This window comes from Petaurus breviceps, unplaced genomic scaffold, assembly GCF_028583685.1.
Source record: "Petaurus breviceps papuanus isolate PSGF00001 unplaced genomic scaffold, PetGlider_PUasm1.0 77, whole genome shotgun sequence".
NCBI classification, from domain to species: domain Eukaryota; kingdom Metazoa; phylum Chordata; class Mammalia; order Diprotodontia; family Petauridae; genus Petaurus; species Petaurus breviceps.
This window is the reverse complement of record NW_027186492.1, coordinates 4,037,588-4,060,370: the sequence shown is the minus strand read 5'-3', so window position 1 is coordinate 4,060,370 and position 22,783 is coordinate 4,037,588. Positions and strand designations below refer to the sequence as shown.

The following is a 22,783-nucleotide window of genomic DNA, read 5'->3' as shown; positions in this document are numbered from 1 at the left end:
CATCGGTAAAGAAATGAACTGAGAGTGTTAGAGGGTGTACATGCAGTTGTTCCCCTGGAGGCATGAGACCCAGAATATGCTGACTTTGCAGTGATAAGTACATGCCGACCTTGCTGTACAAACACTGGGGAGAAGACTCAGATATTCTGTGGGAAACGCTCTGTTCCAGGAGGAGAGCTCCGTTACCTCCTGACTTGTGGAACCTTGGGCTTAGCTCAGACTTGGCCCCATGGGAACTTCTGCCTCAGGAGAAGGCAGGGCAGAAGGGGGATAAATGTGGGGAAGCTCAAAGAGGAGTTAGGAGTTAGGAGGTGATTGCTAAAAGAAGCTGCCTAATAAAGTCTTGCTACTCTTTGACTCTCCTGGCTCGTGACTCCGTTCTTGGAGAACGCAGCTGGTCTGCTTCCCGACTGCACAGGGGAAGTACCAGAGAGGGTAAGGCCCCGCCGCCCCTCATCGTGAGACGGTCGTAACATGAGAGGTACATGGCTTTCCTGCCTTAGCCATTAGCCATGTGACCATAGAGTCTAAATTCAGTTTTATTTTCAGTTCTAAATTCTCCACCTCTCACACTTCCCTCCCCTTTGAGAACGCAAGAAAAACAAAACCTATTACAAATATAGTCATGCAAACAGATTTCTGCATTGGCTGTGTTATGATCATGGATTCTAAATCCAAGGATTCTGATCCCCCAAGTCAGACATTCTAGTGCACCCTATAATAATTCTAGTTTTCAGGATAGCAAAACATTTCATAGTTTTTGTTGTCTTGGCCTGAAGCTCATTCTCTGTATTTCCATGTAACTTCTGCATAGGGACTCAGATGTTTTTTTGCCTATGAATATAAATTTTAAGAAAAAAATTTTGTATGGATGCCTTGTATTCATATCGATTTCCAAATATATGCCTTCTCTCTGCCTATCTATACCTCTTTCCCTTGTAACAAAGATTTAAAAAAAAAAAAAGCCAATTCAGTAAAACCAACCAGCACACCATCTGACATCTGACAAATTATTCATTTGAAATAAATTCTTTTTTTTTTTTGCTTTTTGGAGGGCAATTGGGGTTAAGTGACTTGCCCAAGGTCACAAGGCTAGTTTTTGTGTTAAGTGTCTGAGGCTGGCTTTGAACTCAGGTCCTCCTGACTCCAGGGCGGGTGTTCTATTCACTGGGCCACCTAGCTGCCCCTTGAATATAAATTCTTAAGTGGCAGAATTCAAACAGGTTACTTGACTGCCAGAAAAGTAGATAAGACATATTTGGAAATCCAGTGCCATTTACATTTTTTATTTAAATAAGTTGTTTGTTGATATCTTTTGTTCTACATTATTATTTTTTTTAAAAGCAATTGGGGTTAAGTAACTTGCTCAAGGTTACACGGCCAGGTGTTTCTGGGTGGATGCTAAGTGTCTGAGCCCGGATTCAATCCCCAGGTCACCCCGACACTGGGGCCGGTGCTTTTACTCGCTGTGCTACCTGGCCACCCCTGTTCTATGTTATTGTAGTTATCTTGTGTATCTTTCCCTCTTCTTCCAGAGAGCGATTCCATACAATTTTTTTAGGGAGAAAAAAAATCAACAAATAATTAATATATTGAAAAAGTCCCAAAACACAATGTATAGATCACTCACCTTTATTAAAGTGTGTGGGTTGGGGGTATCTTCTTTTATCTCTTTCTTTGAGTTTTACTTGATCTTTATGATTTTGTTCCATCTACTTTTGATTTAATTTTTCCATTTACATTGTTGTAATTACTGTGTATATTGTTTTCTTGGCTCTGCTTACTTCACTTTGCATCACTTCTTTTTTTTTTTAATGAGCAATTGGGGTTAAGTAAGTTGCTCAAGGTTACATGGCCAGTTATTTCTGGGTGTGGTGCTAAGTATCTGAGCCCGGATTTGATCCCCAGGTCATCCCAACGATGGAGCTGGTGCTCTTACTCGCTGAGCCACTTGGCCGCCCCTGCATCACTTCTTTCCATGTTTCTCTGAATTCATCACAAACATTTCTTATAGCACAGCAATATTCCATTATATTCATATACTACAATTTGTTTAGCCATTCTCCAATTGATGGGCATCTACTTTGTTTCCAATCTTTAGTTACCACAAAAAGCTCTGCTATAAATTTTTGGTGTATGTGGAAACTTTTCTTATTAATGGAGTCTCTGATTCAAAGGGTATAGACATTTTAATCACTTTATTTACATAATTCTAAAATGCTTTCCAAAATGGTTGTACCATTTCACAGCTCCACCAACAATGTAGTAGTGTGCCTGTAATCCCTCCAACATTGTTGCCATTTTGCAGAGTATGAGTTGAAATTGTATATTTCTCAGAAAAATAATACATATCACCCACAAGTCTGTTCTCTTCCTTTTTGGTTCAGCCGGCCAAGATAACAAAAGGGAAGAAGGCCAAGGGGAAGAAGGTGGCTCCGGCCCCTGCTGTAGTAAAGAAGCAGGAGGCCAAGAAAGTGGTCAATCCTTTGTTTGAGAAGCATCTCATGAACTTTGGCATTGGTCAGGACATCCAGCCCAAAAGGGACCTTAGGTCTATCCTTTATAAGCGTTTGAAGGTTCTGCCAGCAATTAACCAGTTCACCCAAGCTTTGGATCATCAGACAGCTACTCAACTGCTTAAACTGGCTCACAAGTATAGACCAGAGACAAAGCAAGACAAGAAGCAAAGGCTTCTGGCTCATGCTGAACAAAAGGGTGCAGGCAAAGGAGATGTCCCCACTAAGAGACCACCTGTTCTCAGAGCAGGTGTTAACACTGTTACTACCCTGGTAGAAAACAAGAAAGCACAGTTGGTAGTGATTGCACATGATGTGGACCCCATTGAGCTAGTGGTCTTCCTACCTGCCTTGTGCCGGAAAATGGGGGTTCCTTACTGCATTACCAAAGGTAAAGCAAGACTTGGTAGCTTAGTTCACAGAAAGACCTGCATGAGCATTGCCTTCATACCGGTTAACCCTGAAGATAAGGGAGCCCAGGCTAAGCTGGTGGAAGCCATCAAAACCAATTATAACACAGATATGATGAGATCCGTTGTCACTGGGGTAGCAATGTTCTGGGTCCAAAATCAGTGGCTTATATTGCCAAGCTGGAAAAGGCAAAAGCTAAGGAACTTGCAACCAAATTAGGTTAAATGTGTATTTGATTTTTCCCTACATAAAAATAAAAACAACAACAACAAAAAATAAATTGTATATTTCTCTTTTTAGTGATTTGGTACATTTTTTCATGTGGTTGTGAATACTTTGCAATTCTTTTGGCAACTGCTTGTTCATATCCTTTGACAATATAGATATCAGGGAATGGCTATTAGTCACGCACACACATATATGTTGTTTATATATCTTTAATACCAAGCCTTTATTAGAGGAATTTTGATGTAAAGATTTTTTTTTCACATTTGACCACTTCCCTTCTTATCCTAAATGCATTAATGTCACCTGTGCAGCTTTTCAGTTTCAGGTAATTGAATTTATCTATTTTATTTTTTGTGATTGCTTTTGGTTAAGAATGGTTAAGAATATGTCATTTACCCAAAAGTTTGAGAGGTACACGATCTGTTACTTTTCTAACTTTGTATAGTATAATACTTCGGCCGACGCAGTTGGTGGGCTAGCTAGCGGTGAGAATAACGAGAAGGGGGGGTGTAATCAATAGTCTGTTTATTACAGGACCATTTCATATAGAGCCAAAGATGCAAGGAGCTCAGAGTTTTTATGCCCCCAAGGAGAATGTAGACACCCCCAAAGAATGCGGACAATGTAGAAAGATCCTCCATCTAAGAAATGCAAATAATGTAGAAGGAGCCTCCCTTAATCCTGTTTCCTATTTACCCTTGCTTTAGGTTAGTTACTTACTAGGGTATTATTCTAGGACCATATCCAAGGCATAAACAAAAAGGATTACACACCCTTGCAGATAACTGTAGAGGACAGGGGAATATACCTGGGGAAGTCAAGGGACCCCAAAACGTTCCCTTCATAATATATCCTCTTGCTTGTCTGCCCTGTAGCCTTTCAGATAACCATATTGGGAAGGGGAACATTTCATTAGCGAAGCTGAGAAACTTCTGAAAGTTCTCTACAGTATAATCTTGTATTAAGGTCCCATATTCATTTAAAATGTATTGTGGAGTGGGCCCACAGGGCTGCTTACACTTTTCCACTGGTCTTTTTAAGTTTTGGCAGAATTCATTGGCATTGCATCATGCTTTGTGTTCAGAACCAAGGCTGTTTGATTTTGAACTAATTTTTGGTCTTTGCTTGTTCTGAAACCTTTTACTGTTGCCAAATTTTCTTCAATCCTACATGGGGTCGAGACCCACAGTTTAAGAAGCTCTGGAAGGTATTGGTTTAGCCTAATTTCTGCCAGACTGCTTTCCTAACAGTTTTTGATAAACAAGGAGTTTTTTTTCCTAGGTAATTTGTATTTTCCACTTTATTAAATACTGGGTTATTTTTCATCAGTACCAAGTCACTTTATTGGGATGTAAATGTGGTAGTTTTTTAGTACAGATTATGAAAAGGTCAGATAACCAAAATATGCATGCACTGAAAGACAGTAGGAGTGGCGCCCAGTTCCCAGGTGTGGGGGAAGCCAGGCGTGGCTCAGCTCTCATAGTCACTCTCTCCAAGGGTGTGCTTGCCAAAAGGATATTCCGCCATGCCAGAATCGGGGGCCCCCATGGACTTGACCTGTTCGTCCAGTTTGATGAAATCACAGAAGTGGGGGTCACTGTTGTCAGTTGCCAGCTTGTGCAGTTCCAGTAACGAATGACTGACGTTTTTTCCCAAGTGCAGAGCACACTCCGTTGCGTTCAGCCCGCTCTCCCAGGCCTCGCGGTCGGCTTTCTTGATGTCCTGCAGGAAGATGCAGATGCGACCGCCTCATTGGTTCTGCAGCTTCATCAGCTTCCCGGCATGCTCGCGCTCCTAGTGCGGCTGGTGCCGGAAGTACTCGGCGAAGTTCTCGAGCACCACGTTGTCCGTCAAAGTAGTAGGACACGGCCAGGTAGACACAGGAGGCATAGAGCTCCAGGTTGATGGCAGCCTCCGAGTCCTGGTGGCAGTTCTGTAGCACCTGAGAGGGGGACGAGGTGGTCATGGCGGTGGCGGTTGAGCGGGCGGCTGCTGCTCGAGGATAGGATGGAAGAAGTGTTGGTTAGTGGAGGTGAAGGTGGAGAGGTAGCTAAGGGCGGCTCCGGCTAGGAATCGTGCAGCGGGTTCCCCTCAAGCACTGTTGAAGCAGGAAACCGCAGCGATTGCCCTTCCCTGCGCCTCTGGCCTAAATACTGGGTTATTGAATTCTGTTGCTTCTGAATTCTCCCTTGTCTAGTCTGTTCCATTGATCTTGTTCCACCAGACGGTTTTGATGGCTGCTGCTTTATAATATAGTTCAAGATCTAGAAGTGTTTTCCCCCATCATCTATACTACTTTTAATAATTTTCTTTGATTTCTATATCTTTTGTTTTTTTTTCAAACGATTTTGTTATTTTGTTGCATAGTAAATTTTTTTCTCTCCTCAGTTTTATTTATATCTATTTTTTGGATGTTTTTCTTGTCAGGAACAGGTTGTAGGGATTTGTTTTCTTATTCAGGCTGTTACTCATTTTTGTATTGTTTAAATTCGTTCACATTTAAAATTATGAGTTAGGTTTATATTTTCCTCTGTCTTTAATATTTTTTTTTCAAGTTAGGATTTTTTCTCCCTCTTCTGCTCTAAACATAGCACCATGTTTGTTTAGTTAGTTTAAGCTTTTTTTAAGTACTTCTGTTCCCACTGGCTCTCTTCCCCTCACCCCAGAAACCCTCCTCTTGTCTGTTATTCTTTTTCCCTTGAGGTAACAAGTAATAGTATTATTGAAAGTATAAAACTGACTATAGCCCAGGAGAAATTGAATTTTCAGTTTTCCTTTTATTTATAAAAAGTCTTACAAAGCAGTAGAATCTTTTAACAGGTTAGTTTAGGTATACAGTATTTTAATCTGACAAAGACTGCCAGATGTAAAATTCGGAAAGTCTAACAGAGATGGCTATAATTCTAAGCATCCACAGTCTTTTATATCCTTTGAATAAGAGGCTAGATTACAGAGCACAATAATCTGGAAAACTAACTTGAAATAACATAAGGATTAAAAGACTCTTGTGAGCATGATCCTTTTGCTTTAGTCTTGAAAGCATTCAGGGAATAAATGGGAAGTACGGCATCTAATAACAAATTAGCAACGACTGTATTTATAGAGAAGTTATATAAGGAAAAGTCAAAGAAAACATTGAAGATTGACATTTTTTATATTGATGCTTATTCAGTTAGGGTTCAGTATTTTTAGTTAGTAAGTTCTCTAGAAGTTCAGAGGAGTCTTCTATTCTACCTTCTCCTTTTCTTCCATCATTTAAAATGTGAAAAACGTTATACCTGAAAGTTATTTGAAACCCTAGGACTAGAAGAGGATGTGACATTAAAAATTTGGCTCAAGGATTAAGAGGCTGTACTTTTTTTTTTTTGGAGGGCAATTGGGGTTAAGTAACTTGCCCAAGGTTACACAGCTAGTTTTTTTGTGTGGGTGCTAAGGGCCTAGCTTTATTCACTGCCCTACCCAGCCCCCCAGAGGCTATACTTTATTAAACAAAGAATTAGGGAAAGACTATTTTAGATAATTGTCAGAGTTTATAAATGAAACATTTGTGAGCTGATAGTATCACTATTTCAATGATGGCGGTTAGTAGCCGGTTAATATGATAAGTAGCAGTAACAACAGAGTTAGGACAGGCTGGATGAAATGACGAATGACAATGACAAAACAAATATAGAAATATTTACAGAAGCACGAAAGATTCCTAATTAAGAATGTCTACAGGAAGTGTGGCAGATTGTTAGTCCCCAGGCATGACGAGGCCTCTTCGAGTTCCAAGGACACCATCTTTCTTCTCTTTCCTTTTCTGTTCATGTTTCCTCCGTTGTTCTTCCCTGAGGATTCAAAGACAAGTACACACGTGAGGTTAGGGAGCAACAAGCTATCTTGCAGCAGTTATTCTGCCACTTTAACATCAGAGCAGTGTCAATGCCTAAGCTACAAATACGCTAAATAAGAGTGAAACTACAACATTTCATCTAATGAAAGTATAAAACTAGGGAGATTTCCTTAATCTGAACTCCATGGATTGATTTCAGGGGGTCTTTAATGGGGGGAAAAATTACATCTTCATTTTTAGTAACTTCCAACTGAAATTGAGCATTTCCATCAAATATTTAAAAACACTATTCTGAAAAGGACTCTGTGGGCTCCAAGACAGGGCCAAATGGGTCCAGGACACACATAGTTAAAGAGGCCCTTTATCATCCCTATATTAAGCAGTTAAAAAGTAGTGCTTCAGTAAAACATTTAACACAAGAACAGCATTTAAAATGTTTTTATAGAAAAGTTCAAAACTAAACAATCATAATAGTTATATACTGACCTGGTCTGGAGATGTGGCTGTTTGAAAGTTTTTTTGTGGAAGTCAATTCTATTTGTTGTCTCATTCAGAGCATTATTTTCTTTAGATTCCCCCCATGGTTTTAGCCTCCCTACATAAGAGCAGAAAGAAATTTAAGTTTTAGTAGATGCTTGCATTTTTGTTGCTGCTACCTTTGTTCTTATCAGCTATGGCTTGCTGCTGAATGTCAAAATTTGTCCTTTAAAATATGTGTACACATACACATGCATACCCCTGGAATGAACTTCAAGTATTAAGGAACTCCCTTTTCCTCATTCCCTCCCTCTAATAACACCATAGCCTATATTTCTGTGTCAGCCTCCTACATAGGGCCATTTTCCTATTGTTATATGTGCCACTGAATTTTCAGTGTATTCCTTAGAAGCTTTTTGGAAGTCAGATGGGGAAAAAACTTAGATCAAATTATTTTCATGTAGAAAAAAAAGAAATTTTATAAAGAATTTCATTTTCAAATTATCATTATTTCTATTAAGTACAAAGAAGCCATTTAACACCTTGTTCATAGCTACATGAAAATGCTAATAACTGGGGCAGCAAGGTGGTTCAGTGAATAGAGCATTGGCCCTGGAGTCAGGAGGACCTGAGTTCAAATTTGACCTCAGATACTAGACACACTTACTAGCCTTGTGACTTTGGGCAAGTCACTTAACCCTAATTGCCCTCCCAAAAAAAATGCTAACAACAATGACTTCTTTCTAAGCAGATAGCTTGCCATTGATATTCTCTATAGTTATTTTAAATGGAATTTTTCTTCCTATCTACTGGTTTTGTTGGTAATATACAGAAATATTGATAATTTATGTGGGCCTATCTTATGTCCTGCTACTCTGCTAAAGTTGTTAATTATTTCAACTAGTTTTATAATTCTCTAAGTATATAATTACCTCTCTCAAGAAGACACTTTTAGATTCTAGGGTGAGTCTACACCCCCAAGAACAAAATCTAACAATCTATTTTAAGGTATTTTTCTAAAAATATAGACCTGACAGCTGTACCTTCAACTATTTAAATGTCATGAACTATGGTATTTTGTAAAATTAATTGTCAGTTTGACAAGAAAGGAATTTGGATTCACATGCAACAACCCTGTGAATTGTAAATAGGTGAGGTATAAACATCCACAGTTCTGGAAGAGATGGGAGAAAATAGAATAAAAGTTATTGTAATGCCAAGCAAAGGCAACTTCCCAAGGTACAAAATAAAATACCCGCATAGCTGCTCTCCATTTTATTCAGTGACAAATTAAGAACAAAGAAAATCAATCAAATCCTGGACAGTACATTCATTTAGTCAGTCACAAAGCCCCTCTTCTCAAATGGAGATTAGTTTCCAATCATAAGCAAAGTTTTTGGTTATTCATTTGGTCAATCACAGAGCACAAAAGACTCAAAAGTTTCCCACCCCTGGATCACAACTGAAAAGGCCATGTTCCCCAGAGTTACAACAAGCTGAAGCACAGCATTTAATACCCAAAGAGAGGTCTTTTCTTCATCTTGACTGGAGGCAAGTTCTCAGCAATCTTTGTTCCTGGGGAGGCAAAGCTTAAGGCCACAAGACACATTGCCAATGTCCTCATTAATTCATTCTCTGTCTGTAGAACAGTCCTAGGACCCCTGAAAACATTAGCAAAAACCTCTTCCAGGATTTCTGTAAACATAAAACAAGGGGCGGCCTGGTAGCACAGGGAGTAAGAACACGGGTCCCAGTGTCAGGATGACCTGGGATCACCTGGGATCGAATCCAGGCTCAGATACTTAGCACCACACCCAGAAATAACTGGCCTTGTAACCTTGAGCAAGTTACTTAACCCCCAATTGCTAAAAACAAACAAACAAACAACAAAAAAACCATAAAACAAGAAAATCCTTCTTCAGGGTTTCTGAAGGAACAGCCAGGTTCCAGGACCTCTGCAACAACAGGACTGTTCTTCACCAGTGGACGAACCTGGCAAAACAACATCAAAACAGACAAAGTACCAGCATAACAGCCATGTCTCCTCAGTCCTTGGGAGCTCTGGGTGGCAGCTCTCAAAAGTCCTGGGCAGTTCGAACTGGCCCTCAGCAATCCTCTCAGTCTCTCAGCCTCCAGGATGCTGCTTACAAAAAATTCTTCTGCCTCTTTCTCTACTGGTGCCTCTCTAAATTCCCTGTCACCAGCTCCTCCGAGTTCAGCCCTCTCTTTTCATGTCAACAAGTCCATCCCACAAGTGGGATTCACAAGCTCTGGGTTTTAACACAATCTATCCTAAAACCATGCCAATACAGGGGGATCTTTAAATTCCATTACTATTACAGTTATCTTGAAACTGGAAGGAGACCAATATTTTGATTTAACAAACATAAGAAATTACGGGGGACAAGACAGATATGTTAGAGTATATTGAAATTTAAAACAAAACAAAACTTGAAAGCTATGTAATTTGAAAAAATAGATTAGGAAAAAATATTTGTGGTCATTTAAATTATATTTATGTCCACAAATATTAACATAAATTAGATGCCTAAAATGTGTCAGTGGTAATACCTAAAGACCTTTTGACCTAAATAGTCAAAAACATAGGAAGAGAATTTTCAAAAGATGAAACACAATGATTAATAACCACTTGGAAAAAAATACTCGCCTCTAAATCCAAAACAACTTTGAGGTACCATCCTTATGATGAGGTGCTTGGTATCTACGTTTGTAACATCAGTCTGTAATAACATCAGTCTGTAAAAAAAAACGTTTCCTTTTCCCAGCCTCAAACTCTGCCCCTTCCCCCATCCGCACTCTGCCTAGGCAACAACTTGTGACTCTTTTGTCCTTGCACAATATAGCCCTATTGTAGTTGCCTCATGTCTCCTCCTATCTGGCCCAAATCTCATCTGCAAGTTAAACTCCTCAAACTCTTATCTATACACTGAAGTCACAAGTTCCTCCCAGTCAGCCCTACCTTTTATCTATGCAAGTTAGCCTTGTTTCCCTTACATCCATCCTGTCAACCATGACAATGGCAGCCCGATCCTTTAAAAGTAAAAGCCTGTGCCCCCTTTCACTTGCAGGTCCCCTAAGGATCCTTGCCCGCTGTAAAGCCTATAATAAACTTTTTCAACTCTGACTACAAGTAAGGCTGAGCTGAATTCTTTCCAGACTGAATCTCAGGTTCTGGTCTTAGATAAGATCTGAGTTCCTGCTGAACCTACTGGGAGCCATCCCTCATCACTTATACCCATCAAATTGGCAAAAGTAATGAAAAGCAATGAAACTCAAGTGTTAGCATGGTTGTGGTGTGTTCATTCACAGCTGGTAGAATTTATTTATTTGTGGTTTTTTTTTTTGGAGGGCAGGGCAATTGGAGTTAAGTGACTTGCCCAAGGTCACATACCTAATAAGTGTTAAGTGTCTGAGGTTGAATTTGCACGCAGATCCTCCTGACTCCAGGGCTGGCTCTCTATTCACTGCTCCACTTAGCTGCCCCTCAGCTGGTAGAATTTAAAACATTAAAGTACTGGGAAACAATATGGCAGTAACAACAAAAAATAGTCATGCCCTTTTGACCCAATAATTCCTTTGGTTATGAATATAATTGGACAGTTATTTAATTTTTTTAGAAGCTCCATGTTCAAAGATTTTCCCAGCAGCATAATATATAATTGGGAAGAAACAAACTTCATAAGCAAACTAAAAATCCAGCAATAGGAGAATGGTTAAAAAAAGCATGAGGGAGCAAGGAACAGCAAAGACCACAGCCTTTGGATTAAGAGGTTCACAGTCTCTCTCAGAGCCATACTATCTGTGTGCCCTGGGGTGAGCATCTCTACCTCTGGCCTCACTCTCCTAACTTTAATGTGGAGGAGTTGGCCTAAAGGACTTTTGGGATCCCTTTCATCACAAGTTCAATAAGGCCCTGATTCTAAGTTGTACATGAAATGTAAGGTAATAGCACAAATCAATTGATATGGGTGTATATGGGGAATAGAAAGAAATCTGGAAAGACCTTTATGAAATAATACAGAATCAGAAGAACAGAATGTATATAACAGCTATATGAGGATATGAGGGAAAAGGAGCTAACAAATGGATGGTGAATTCTGATGAGGAGTTAGAGGTGACAGTGGAAATGTTTCAGGAAGTTTTATATGTTGAAATTAATAAACTTCTGTGTAAATGGTATTAAGCAGATGTGTTTGGATTAATGTTTAATATTGCCTCTAATAAACCATGAAAAGAATTAAAACAGTTTCTGCAGCACAGTTAGCTGTAGAAATATATTGAAGATATAGTAGATATCAGCATAATATTTTCACTCATCTCTCAATTTATAACCTATTTTCAGATTTTGTATTTAGCCCTCAATTGTGCTTTTACTTAGAAATGTTGGTCTCAGATTCCTGTGTCTCTATAACTAAAATGTCCAAATGTTACTCTGAACAAAACTAAGGTAAGTAACATTTTTCTTTGCTGGTCACAAAAATTAAGAATTCAAAGGGTTCTTGGTGGCCTTCTAATCCAATCCATAGACAATAAAGAATCTATCACAGTACACCTGACACAAGTGGTCTGCCAGCTTTTGCTAGATTTCTGGGAAGATCACATTAACTTCACAATTTTGTTTGAGGTTTAAAAAAAAGAATCTCAATTTGAACATCAAATAAAAATAAAATTCCCATAGCTTGTACATGTATCTGCAAATAACTATTATGTGGAGCTTGCTTTTCTTTTGAAGTTTAATAAATTCAACATATAACTTAATAAGCTGTCTTGCTTGTCTGTGATTCCTGATGTTCTCAATTTTGGGGGAACCCTATCCTTAGTCTCTTTCTCCCTTAGGTGCCTCTCCCTTGGGGAACAAAAAAAGAAAATGAGAATGCATAATTAAGGAAAACATTGACTATGTCCAAAAATTATTCCTTATCTATCCTCTAGAATGATTAGTGATTATTGTATTGATCAGAGTTCTTAAAAATCTTACAAAGTTATTAGTCTTCACATTGTTGTTATTGTATAAATTGCTCTCCAGGTTCTGCCCCCTTTACTTTGCATCAGCTTATGCCTTTTTGGAGAGGGGAAGGTAGGGCAATTGGGGTTAAGTGACTTGACCAAGGTCACACCGCTAGTAAGTGTTAAGTATCTGAGGCTGGATTTGAACTAAGGTCCTACTGATTCCAGGGCCAATGCTCTATTCGCTGCGCCCCTAGCTTATAAGTCTTCCCAGGTTTCTCATGGTACAGGAATATTTCACTACATTCCTATACCATAATTTGCTTTGTCATTTGTCCAGTTCTTTGCCACCAAAAAATGGGCTACTATAAATAATTTTGTATACATTGGTTCTTTTCCTCAATCTTTGATCTCTTTGGCATATATGCCTAGTAAGTAGTATCACTGGCTCAAGGGGTATGCACAATTTAATGACTTTATGGACATAGTTCCAAAATGCTTTCCAGAAGGGCCAAATCAATTCACAAGTCCCACCAACAGTGCATTAATGTACATAACCTGTTTTCCCATAGCCCCTTCAACTTTAGTCAGTTTCCTTTTTTGTCATCTTTGGCAATCAGATGGGAATGAGGTGGAACCTTAGGGTTGCTTTATATTTGTATTTCTTCACTTAGGAACATTTTTTCATAAGGCTGTTGATAGCTTAGATTTCTTCCACTGCCTGTTTGTATCCTTTGATCATTTAGTAATGGGGGAATGTCCCTTGTTTTTTAAAATTTCAGTCAGTTCCTTGGAAATGAAACCTTTATCAGAAAACGTTCTTCAAAGATTTTCTCTTCCTTGTTAATAACTGTTTCCCTTCTAATTTTACTGCACTGGTTTTGTTTGGACAAACACTTTTTAGTTTTAGGCAATCAAACTTGTTCATTTTATCTTCGTCCCATACCAGTTAGATAGCTCCCATTATTAGTAAGTCCTAGTTATTAGTATTAATGTTCTTTATATCAAGCTAAATTCACAATTTTTAGCCACTGTTTAGTTCTGCCCTTCAGGGTCAATAGAAAAAATGTTTAATTTCCTTTTCACATAATAGGCCTTTGTATACTTGAAAATAGCTGTCTCCACACACAGAGGCAAGCCTGGAAGGTGCCTGATCAACTCGGAGGCAAGTAGTCCCACCAACCACAAGGGCCACTACCAGGACTATCTCCAAAGGGTTGGGATTGGAAAGAGCAAGGTAAGAACCAAATGTAGGGGTCCTTGTCCCGGACAGCTAATACTCCTGGGGCTACAACTTCATAGCCCAGAAATTAAAAAAAAAGAAAAGAAAGAAAGAAAGAACCCCTATCAGGACCTCCAAAGACCAGGATGACAGAGTGAACATCGCCTGCTCCAACCCACCCCCTCTGACCCTGAAAACACAGTAACTATTGCCCCAGGGCAAAACCCTCTACAGTAAAGGCTTGGGATCCCTAGAGGAAGGGCGTGGCTAAGGCCCCCGCCTAAAAATCAGCAGAAAGCAGACTACAAAGACAAAGACTCTGGAGTCCTACTATCCTCAGAGGGGGGAACCAAACTCAGAGGGAGACAATGTGGACTCCACACCCATAGCTGAAACATCAACAGGGAATGGGTCTCAAGCACAGAAAGCTCTCCTAGATGACATCAAAAGGAACTCTGAAAACCAAATGAGAGAGACAGAAGACAAAATGAATAATTCTTTCAAAACCAAAATTGCAGAATTAGAAAAACATTATAATGAAGAAAACATCTCTCTAAAAAGAAAAGTTTATGATATGGAAAAGGAGCTCCACAAATTAACCAAGGAAAATGATTTGCTAAAAACTAGAATCAACCAAATTGAAACAAGTAACTCTATGAGGAACCAAGAATTAGTCAAACAAAACAACAAGAATGAAAAATTAGAAAAAGAGGTAAAATACCTCAAAGAAAAAAATAACTGACCTGGAAAACAGATCCAGGAGAGAGAATCTGAGAATCATAGGCCTACAAGAAAATCATGATGAAAAAATGAGCCTGGACAACATTCTCCAAGAGCTCCTTAAGGAAAACTGCCCTGAGATACTAGAACCTGAGGGTAAAATAGAAATCAAGAGAATCCACCAGACACCTGCTGAAAGAGATCCCAAACTGAAAAGTCCTCGAAATGTTGTAGCCAAACTCCAGAACGACCAGATAAAAGAGAAAATACTTCAAGCGGCCAGAAAGAAACAATTCCAATATCGAGGGTCCACAGTGAGGATTGCACAAGATTTGGCAGCCTCTACACTGAAAGAGGCAGTGGAATACAATTTTCCAGAAGGCAAAAGAGTTCATGTTACAACCAAGGATCACAAACCCAGTGAGACTGAGCATATTCTTCCAGGCAAAGAGATGGTCATTCAATGATATAACAGAGTTTCAGACCTTCCTGATAAAAAAGCCATAACTCAATGGAAAATTCAACCTCCAATTACGAGATGCAACAGTGACATAGAAAGGTAAACAAGGAAAACACACACACACACACACACACACACACACCCTGCTATTTGATAATAAATAAAAAATAAAACTGGTTATAGACAAGTAGAGGGTATGAGTATAAAATACACAAAATGACGATAAAAAAAAATCTTATTAAGGGCTACAAAGGGACTTCAATGGAAGAAGAGGAATGAAGTGGAAAAGGGTAAATTATGCCACACAAAGAGGCATAAAAACAGTATAGCAGAGGAAATGAAGGGAGGGAGAGGAGAATCATATGAGCTTTTCCCTCATTGGTTCTGGTGCAAGGAGGGTATAACAACCAGCTAAGCATAGGACTCTATGTAGAAGAAACGCAAAAAGTATCATTTTAGAGGGAAAGAGGGGAGGGAGAGGAGCTTCGCATGAGATTTGTTCCTGTCACTCTTGGTGCGAAGAAGAAATAACATACTTCATTAAGTATAAAAATGTCCTACAGGCAGTAGGAGGGGGAAAGGGCTACGAAAGGGGGGGGGTTGTTAGTAGGGAGGGAAGAAGTAAGGGGAAAGGGGAGGAAAAGGGAGGGGGGCTGATAAGGGAATACTGAGGGAGGTGGTGGTCAAAAGGAAAACTATTAAGGGGGGGAAGGGGGAAGGGGGAAACATATAAGCATTAACAGGGGAGGGAATAGGATGGAGGGAAAGAAACAGATAACAATCATAACTGTAAATGTGAATGGAATGAACTGTCTCATAAAATGGAGACGGATAGCAGAATGGATTAGAAATCATAATCCTACAATATGCTGTTTACAAGAAACACATCTGAAACAGAGGGATACACACAGGGTAAAGCTAAAAGGTATCAGGCCTCAGCTAAAGTAAAAAAAGCAGGGGTAGCAATCCTTATCTCAGATAAAGCAAAAGCAAAAATTCAAAGACCTAATTAAAAGAGATAAGGAAGGAAACTATATCCTGTTAAAAGGCACCATTGAGAATGAAGCAATATAATTGCTTAACATATATGCAGCAAGTGGTATAGCAACCAAATTCCTAGAGGAGAAGGTAAAGGAATTAGAGGAAGAAATAGATAGCAAAACTATACTAGTGGGAAGACCTTAATCTCCCCCTCTCTGAACTTGATAAATCCAACCTCAAAATAAACAAGAAAGAAGTTAAGGAGGTGAACAGAATTTTAGAGAGGATAGGTATGATAGACCTCTGGAGAAAACTGAATGGGGATAAATAGGAATATACTTTCTTCTCAATGGTTCATCCACATACTCAAAAACTGACCATGTTCTAGGGCATAAGAACCTCACAATTCTATGCAGTAAGGCAGAAATATTAAATGTATCCTTCTCAGATCATGATGCAATAAAAATTATATGCAATAAAGGGCCATGGAAAGACAGACTAAAAACTAATTGGAAATTAAACAATTTGATCCTAAAGAATGAGTGGGTCAAACAAGAAATTATAGAAATAATCAGTAATTTCATTCAAGAGAATAATAATAATGAGACAACATACCAAAATTTGTGGGATGCATTAAAGGCAGTTCTTAGGGGAAGTTTTATATCCCTGAGTGCATACATGATTAAAATAGAGAAAAGGGAGGTCAACGAATTGGGCATGCAATTGAAAAACCTAGAAAAAGAACAAATTTAAAATCCCCAATTAAATACTAAATTAGAAATATTGAAAACCAAAGGAGAGATTAATAAAATTAAAATTAAGAAAACTATTGAATTAATAAATAAAACTAAGAGCTGGTTTTATGAAAAAAATCAACAAAATTGATAGATCCTTAGTCAATATGATAAAAAAAGAAGAAAACCAAATTATGAGTATCAAAAATGAAAAGGTTGAATCTACCTCTAATGAAGAGGAAATCAAAACAATAATTAGGAATTATTTTTCCCAATTGTATGCACATAAATTTGACAATCTTAGGGAAATGGATGAATATTTACAAAAATACAAGTTGCCCAGATTAACTGAAGAGGAAGTAATTACTTAAATAACCCCATCTCAGAAAAAGAAATTGAACAAGCCATCAGTCAACTCCCTAGGAAAAAATCTCCAGGTCCAGATGGATTTACTAATGAATTCTATCAAACATTTAAAGAACAATTGATTCCAATACTCTACAAACTATTTGGGAAAATTAGTGGAGTCCTACCAAATTCGTTTTATGACACAAATATGGTACTGATACCCAAATCAGGAAGAGATACAACAGAGAAAGAAAATTATAGACCAATCTCCCTCATGAATATAGATGCAAAAATTCTAAGTAAAATACTAGCAAAAAGACTACAGCAACTTATTCTCAAGAATAATACACTTTGATCGATAAGATTTATTCCAGGAATGCAAGGATGGTTTAATATTAGGAAAACCATCAGTACAATTGATCACATCAACAATAAAACTAGAAGAAACCACATGATCATCTCAATAGATGCAGAAAAGGCTTTTGACAAAATACAACATCCATTCCTATTAAAAACATTAGAAAGTATAGGAATAAATGGAGCCTTCCTTAAAATAATAGGTAGCATCTATTTAAAGCCATCAGCAAGTATTATGTGTAATGGGTAGAAGCTAGAAGCATTTCCCATAAGATCAGGGGTGAAACAAGGGTGTCCACTATCACCCCTATTATTCAATCTGGTACTAGAAATGTTAGCAGTAGCAATTAGAGAAGAAAAAGAAATCGAAGGAATCAAATTAGGCAAAGAAGAGACCAAGCTATCACTTTTTGCAGATGATATACTTAGAGAATCCTAGAGAATCAAGTAAAAACTACTTGAGAATAAATAAATTTGGCAGAGTTGCAGGATATAAAATAAACCCACACAAATCCTCGGCATTCCTATATATTTCCAATGAAATTCAACAGCAAGAGATAGAAAGAGAAATCCCATTTAAAGTTACTTTAGACATAAAATATTTGGGAATCTACCTGCCAAAAGAAACCCAGGACCTATATGACCACAACTACAAAACACTTTTCACATAAATAAAGTCAGATCTAACTAATTGGAAAAATATCAATTGCTCGTGGCTGGGTCGAGCTAATAAAAATGACAATTTTACCTAAATTAAATTATATATTTAGTGCCATACCATTTAATTTACCAAAAAACTACTTTATAGAGCTAGAAAAAATAGTAACAAAATTCATTTGGAAGAATAAACGGTCCAGAATACCAAGGAAGTTAATGAAAAGATATGCTAGGGAAGGTGGACTAGCTATACCAGATTTCAATCTGTATTATAAAGCAGCAGTCATCAACACTACTTGGTACTGGCTGAGGAATAGAGGAGTGGATCAATGGAATAGATTAGGCACACGAGATTCAGAAGTCAAAGACTATAGTAATCTATTGTTCGATAAACTCCAAGACCCTAGTTTTTGGGATAAGAACTCACTATTTGACAAAAACTGCTGGGAAACCTGGAATATAGTATGGCAGAGACTGGGCACAGACCATTATCTAATACCATATGCCAAAATCAAGTCTAAATGGGTGCATGATCTAGGTATAAAGGTTGATACTGTAAGCAGTCTCGGAAAACAAGGAATAGTTTACCTGTCAGATTTGTGGAGAGGGAAAGACTTTATGACTAAACAAGAATTAGAGAACATTATAAAATGTAAAATGGATAATTTTGACTACATGAAATTGAAAAGCTTCTGAACAAACAAAGCCAATGTAACCAAGATTAAGAGGGAGATGGGAAATTGGGAAAGAATCTTTACAACCTATGTCTCTGACAAAGGACTCATTTTTAAAATATACAGAGAATAATTGAGTCAAATTTATAAGAATATAGGTCATTTCCCAACTGATAAATGGTCAAAGGATATGAACAGGCAATTTTCAGAGCAAGAAATTAAAGATATCTATAAACACAAAGAGAAATGCTCTAAATAGCTATTGATTAGAGAAATGCAAATCAAAACAACTTTGAGGTACCACATCTCACCAGTCAGATTGGCTAAGATGACAAAACAGGAAAATGACAAATGATGGAGAGGACACATGCAAATTGGAACACTAATGCATTGCTGGTGGAGTTGTGAACTGATCCAGCCTTTCTGGAGAACAATCTGGAATTATGCTCAAAGGGCTATAAATAATTTCATATCCTTTGACCCAGCAATACCACTCCTAGGGTTATATCCCAAAGAGATCATAGAAGTGGGAGGAAGACCCATATGTACAAAAATGTTTATAGCAGCTCTTTTTGTGGTGGCAAAGAATTGGAAATTAAGGGGGTGCCCATCAATTGGGGAATGGCTGAACAAGTTGTGGTATATGCATGTTATGGAATACTATTGTGGTATAAGAAACGAGGAGCAGGCAGTCTTCATATTTACCTGGAGAGGCTTAAAAGAACTGACGCTGAGTGAGAAGAGTAGAACCAGGAGAGATTTGTACACAATTACAGACACAACGTATGTGTGATGACCAACTTTGATAGAATGGACTCTTCTCAGCAATGCAGTGATATAAGTCAATCCCAAAAGACTCATGACGGAGAGAAATGTGTGCATCCAGAGAAGAACTAGAAAGAACTGAGTTTATATCCAGATGGAAGCAAAATACCCGATCTTTTTCTTTTTCTTGTTCGGTTTTATGTCCTCTTTATCATTTTTCATTCCATCCCATACAATCCGTCTTTATAACCTGACTAATGTATAATGTGAAAGTATTTACAGATCCTATACTTGACTATATGCTGCCATGGGGGAAGGGGAACAAAATGTGAAACTCAAGGAATTGTGTAATTGAATCCTGTAAACTAAAAAGAGACAAACAAATTAATAAAAAAAAGAAAATACCTGTCCTGTCTCTTTTTCAGCTTAAGGGTGCCTCACTTCTCCAGATGATCCTCATCTAGCATTACCTGGAAACCCATCACAGTTTTGGCTGCCTGCCTCTGTATGTTATCCAGCTTCTTATTGTCCGTCCCAAACTGTGTAGCACAGAACTGAAAAGCATGTTCCAGACCTGGTTTGACCAGGGCATGGGCTAGCTAGACCATCACTCCCCTCCTCCTGGAGGTTATACCACACTTTACTCAGCCCTAAATCCCACAAGTTTTTTTAGTTGCCTTATCACAGTATGGATGATTGATTTGTACTGAGCTTGTAGACCACTACAACTCTCAGATCTTTTTCACACAAACTCCTATTCCATCATGTTTCCCCACCTTCCCCTGCACTTGTGCAGCTGACTTGGAGCCATATGCAAGTAAGACTTTACATTCAGTGCCATGTTATAGACTGTCAAAATCTTTTTTTTGATCCTATCATCCACTGTGGTAGCTATGCCTCCCAGCTGTGTGGCATTTAAAATTTGGCAAGGGTATGGTTTATGCCTTTATCTATATCATCAGTGAAAATGTTAAAATAGCCCAAGACCACTAACAGATCTCCAGCACTCCTCACTGGACATCTTCCACATTGACACTGAGTCATCAGTGACAACTCTTGGAGCCCAGACATTCAACCAGTTCCAAGTCCATCTTACTGTTCTATGGTGTAGTCTGTAGCTCTCCATCTTTTCCACAAGAACAGCATGAGATGCTTTACTAAATACTAGGTAAAGTCTAGACACACTACACCTACTTTTTCTGATCTACCAATTTAGCAACCATTAGCCTGAAGAGAAAAAAATATGTAAATCAGTCATTCCTTTCAGGAGAATTTTGTCATTTTCTTTCTGGGCAATTCTTCATTAACTGGCAAAAATTGGTATTAGTTTTTAATTTTGATAGATGGATGTGTAGTGATATTTCTTTTTTTGGGGGGGGGTAGAAGGGCTGTCTGTCCTTTATTTACAGAGCCCTGTGTGCCCAGGGCTCTGCTCACTCCTCTCCCTGCAGGCTGGCCGGCTTCCTTCCCAGTCCCACAGACCAGCCGCAGGCCAATGGCCACTGGTCCCTCCTCGTGGGGCCTGGCCACTGAACCAGTACGGTAGGAACTTGCGCTGGGCGCGCAGCAAGGCAATTCTCTGCTTGTCCTCCTCAAACTTCTTCTGCAGCTGGGCCAGATGCTCCATCTGGGTCTCCTGGTGCTGCCAGGCATAGAAATTGAGCAGCTCCTTGCAGCTTTTTTGAGTTTCTCCTCCAGCAGGCGCAGGCTGGCGGCCTCAGAGCGGGGCAAGCCGGGCTGTTGGCCTTTGTGGGTCACCTTCACCCTGCCCTCCTCATCCGGGAGGCCCTCCTCGGCCTCTGCCTTGGCATCTTCCGCTGCCATCTTCTTGTTGTAATCTTCCATGAACTTGTCCACCTCCTGCCGCAGGGCCTCAGGGTCCATCAGGGAGTCCGCGTAGTCAGCCGCCCACTTCTCGATGCCAGTCTTCACCGAGTGGCTCTGGGCCGAGGTGACCAGAGGTCCCCGCAGGGCCGTGGCCTTGGCCTAGGGCACCACAGCAGGGGTCCTGAACACCACGTAGGCCACCTGGAAGCCCGGCTCGGGCTTTGGACAGAACAGCCGGACGGTGGCTCCCCGGCCTCCGGCTTCTCGTGCAGATGCACCGTCTGGATGGGGTGGCAGGCAGAGAAAAGCCTCGCCAGGCAGCCCTCCGAACAGTAGGACAAAGAGGGTGCGCTCCAGGGGCCAGCAAGACGTGGCGTCCCCTCGGACCTGGTGCTCTTGGACATACACGAAGTGTGAGGAGGCCTGCTCCCAGGAGAACTTGATGGGGAGGGCTGCCTCTTTTTTTTTTTTTTTAAGATGTTTCTTATTTTATCTTTTTTCAATTAACAAAAAACATTTTTCTCTCCCTCCCAACTCCCACTGAAAAGAAAAAACAAATATACAGTCAAACAAATATTTAAACAAATAATACAGTCAAGCAAAGCCAGTTCCTATATTGGACATGTCTAAAAAATATGTCTCATTCCGCATTCTGAGTCAATTATCTTTCTTTCAGGAAAATAGGTAGCATACTGAACCATTAGTCCTCTGGAATCATGATTAGTCATAAACTGATTAGAGTTCTTAAGGCTTTCAAAGTTGTTTTTTACAGTATGATTTTTTTGGGTACATTTATTTACTATAGTTTACAATATTCAGTTCCACAAGCTTCTTTTGAGTTCCAAATTTTCTCCTCTCTTCCCGCCTCCCTTCTGTGGCAGCATGCAATCCGATATAGGTTCTCCATATACCTTCACATTACACATTAGTCAAGTTGTGAAGAAGAATTATAACCAATGGAGTGAATAACAAGGAAGAAGAAACAAAACAAAACGAAAGAAAGGGAGCAAGTAGTGATGTTTATAAGGATGGCCGTGGTTAGCCAGGAATCAAACTAGCACCACACTAGACCAGTGGGTGGACTTCTCATTTTTAGACAAAGGCTTTGAATCTTCAGGATGGCAGAAACACTTAGAGGCATATTATATTCTCTGCATGCCCTATACAAAATATATAACATACCTTTGTGTGGCTCATAGCGAAGTGGACGGGAAAGACTTGCTTTGAGATCAAATACCGGTTTCTTATTACTGACTGGAGTCTGTGCTGCCTCAGCTGTGAACTTGAATGGGGTAACAGCTTAAAACCAAAGGACAAGCAGAAAATTGGTCAATAGCACATAAATCACTCCCAACATCCTAGACTTTTCAAAGTAATGGTATCTTGTCTGGAGAAGGCAATATAATTAAGTAGTCTAAACCTGATAAAAAGAGGAAATGGAGAATCAATGAAAAGTTATGTGGTAGAAAGAATAGCTAAATAATTAGCCACTGGGCCTTATTTTTCTGATGTATCTCCCAAAACATATTTCATTATCTTCTCTGTCCTTTATTTGGTCAAGAATTCTACTCTATTCGTAGTTTTCATGTGTGTCTCCTCTCCC

General features: G+C 39.2%; 1 protein-coding gene and 3 pseudogenes across 6 annotated transcripts in view; 1 reads left to right on the top strand and 3 right to left on the bottom strand.

The window, feature by feature from the left end:
• Window positions 1-2,345: 2,345 nt before the first annotated feature.
• LOC138175415 (large ribosomal subunit protein eL8 pseudogene) lies at window positions 2,346-3,230 on the top strand (annotated as a pseudogene).
• Window positions 3,231-4,470: 1,240 nt separating this feature from the next.
• Window positions 4,471-5,121, bottom strand: LOC138175414 (ferritin heavy chain-like; annotated as a pseudogene).
• Window positions 5,122-5,912: 791 nt separating this feature from the next.
• The window catches only part of NUSAP1 (nucleolar and spindle associated protein 1), a 37,256-nt gene continuing 20,385 nt past the window's right edge, over window positions 5,913-22,783 (bottom strand). For all 6 annotated transcript variants that reach the window (XM_069105771.1, XM_069105775.1, XM_069105770.1 and 3 more), the window contains exons 10-12: window positions 22,363-22,479; window positions 7,477-7,585; window positions 5,913-6,985 (exon numbers count right to left, since the gene is read on the bottom strand). In XM_069105771.1, the coding sequence (XP_068961872.1) occupies window positions 6,892-6,985; window positions 7,477-7,585; window positions 22,363-22,479 (320 nt within the window). In that variant the 3' untranslated portion in view covers window positions 5,913-6,891. The remainder of the gene's footprint in view (window positions 6,986-7,476; window positions 7,586-22,362; window positions 22,480-22,783) is intronic.
• On the bottom strand, window positions 17,935-22,106 carry LOC138175249 (ribosomal RNA-processing protein 7 homolog A pseudogene; annotated as a pseudogene).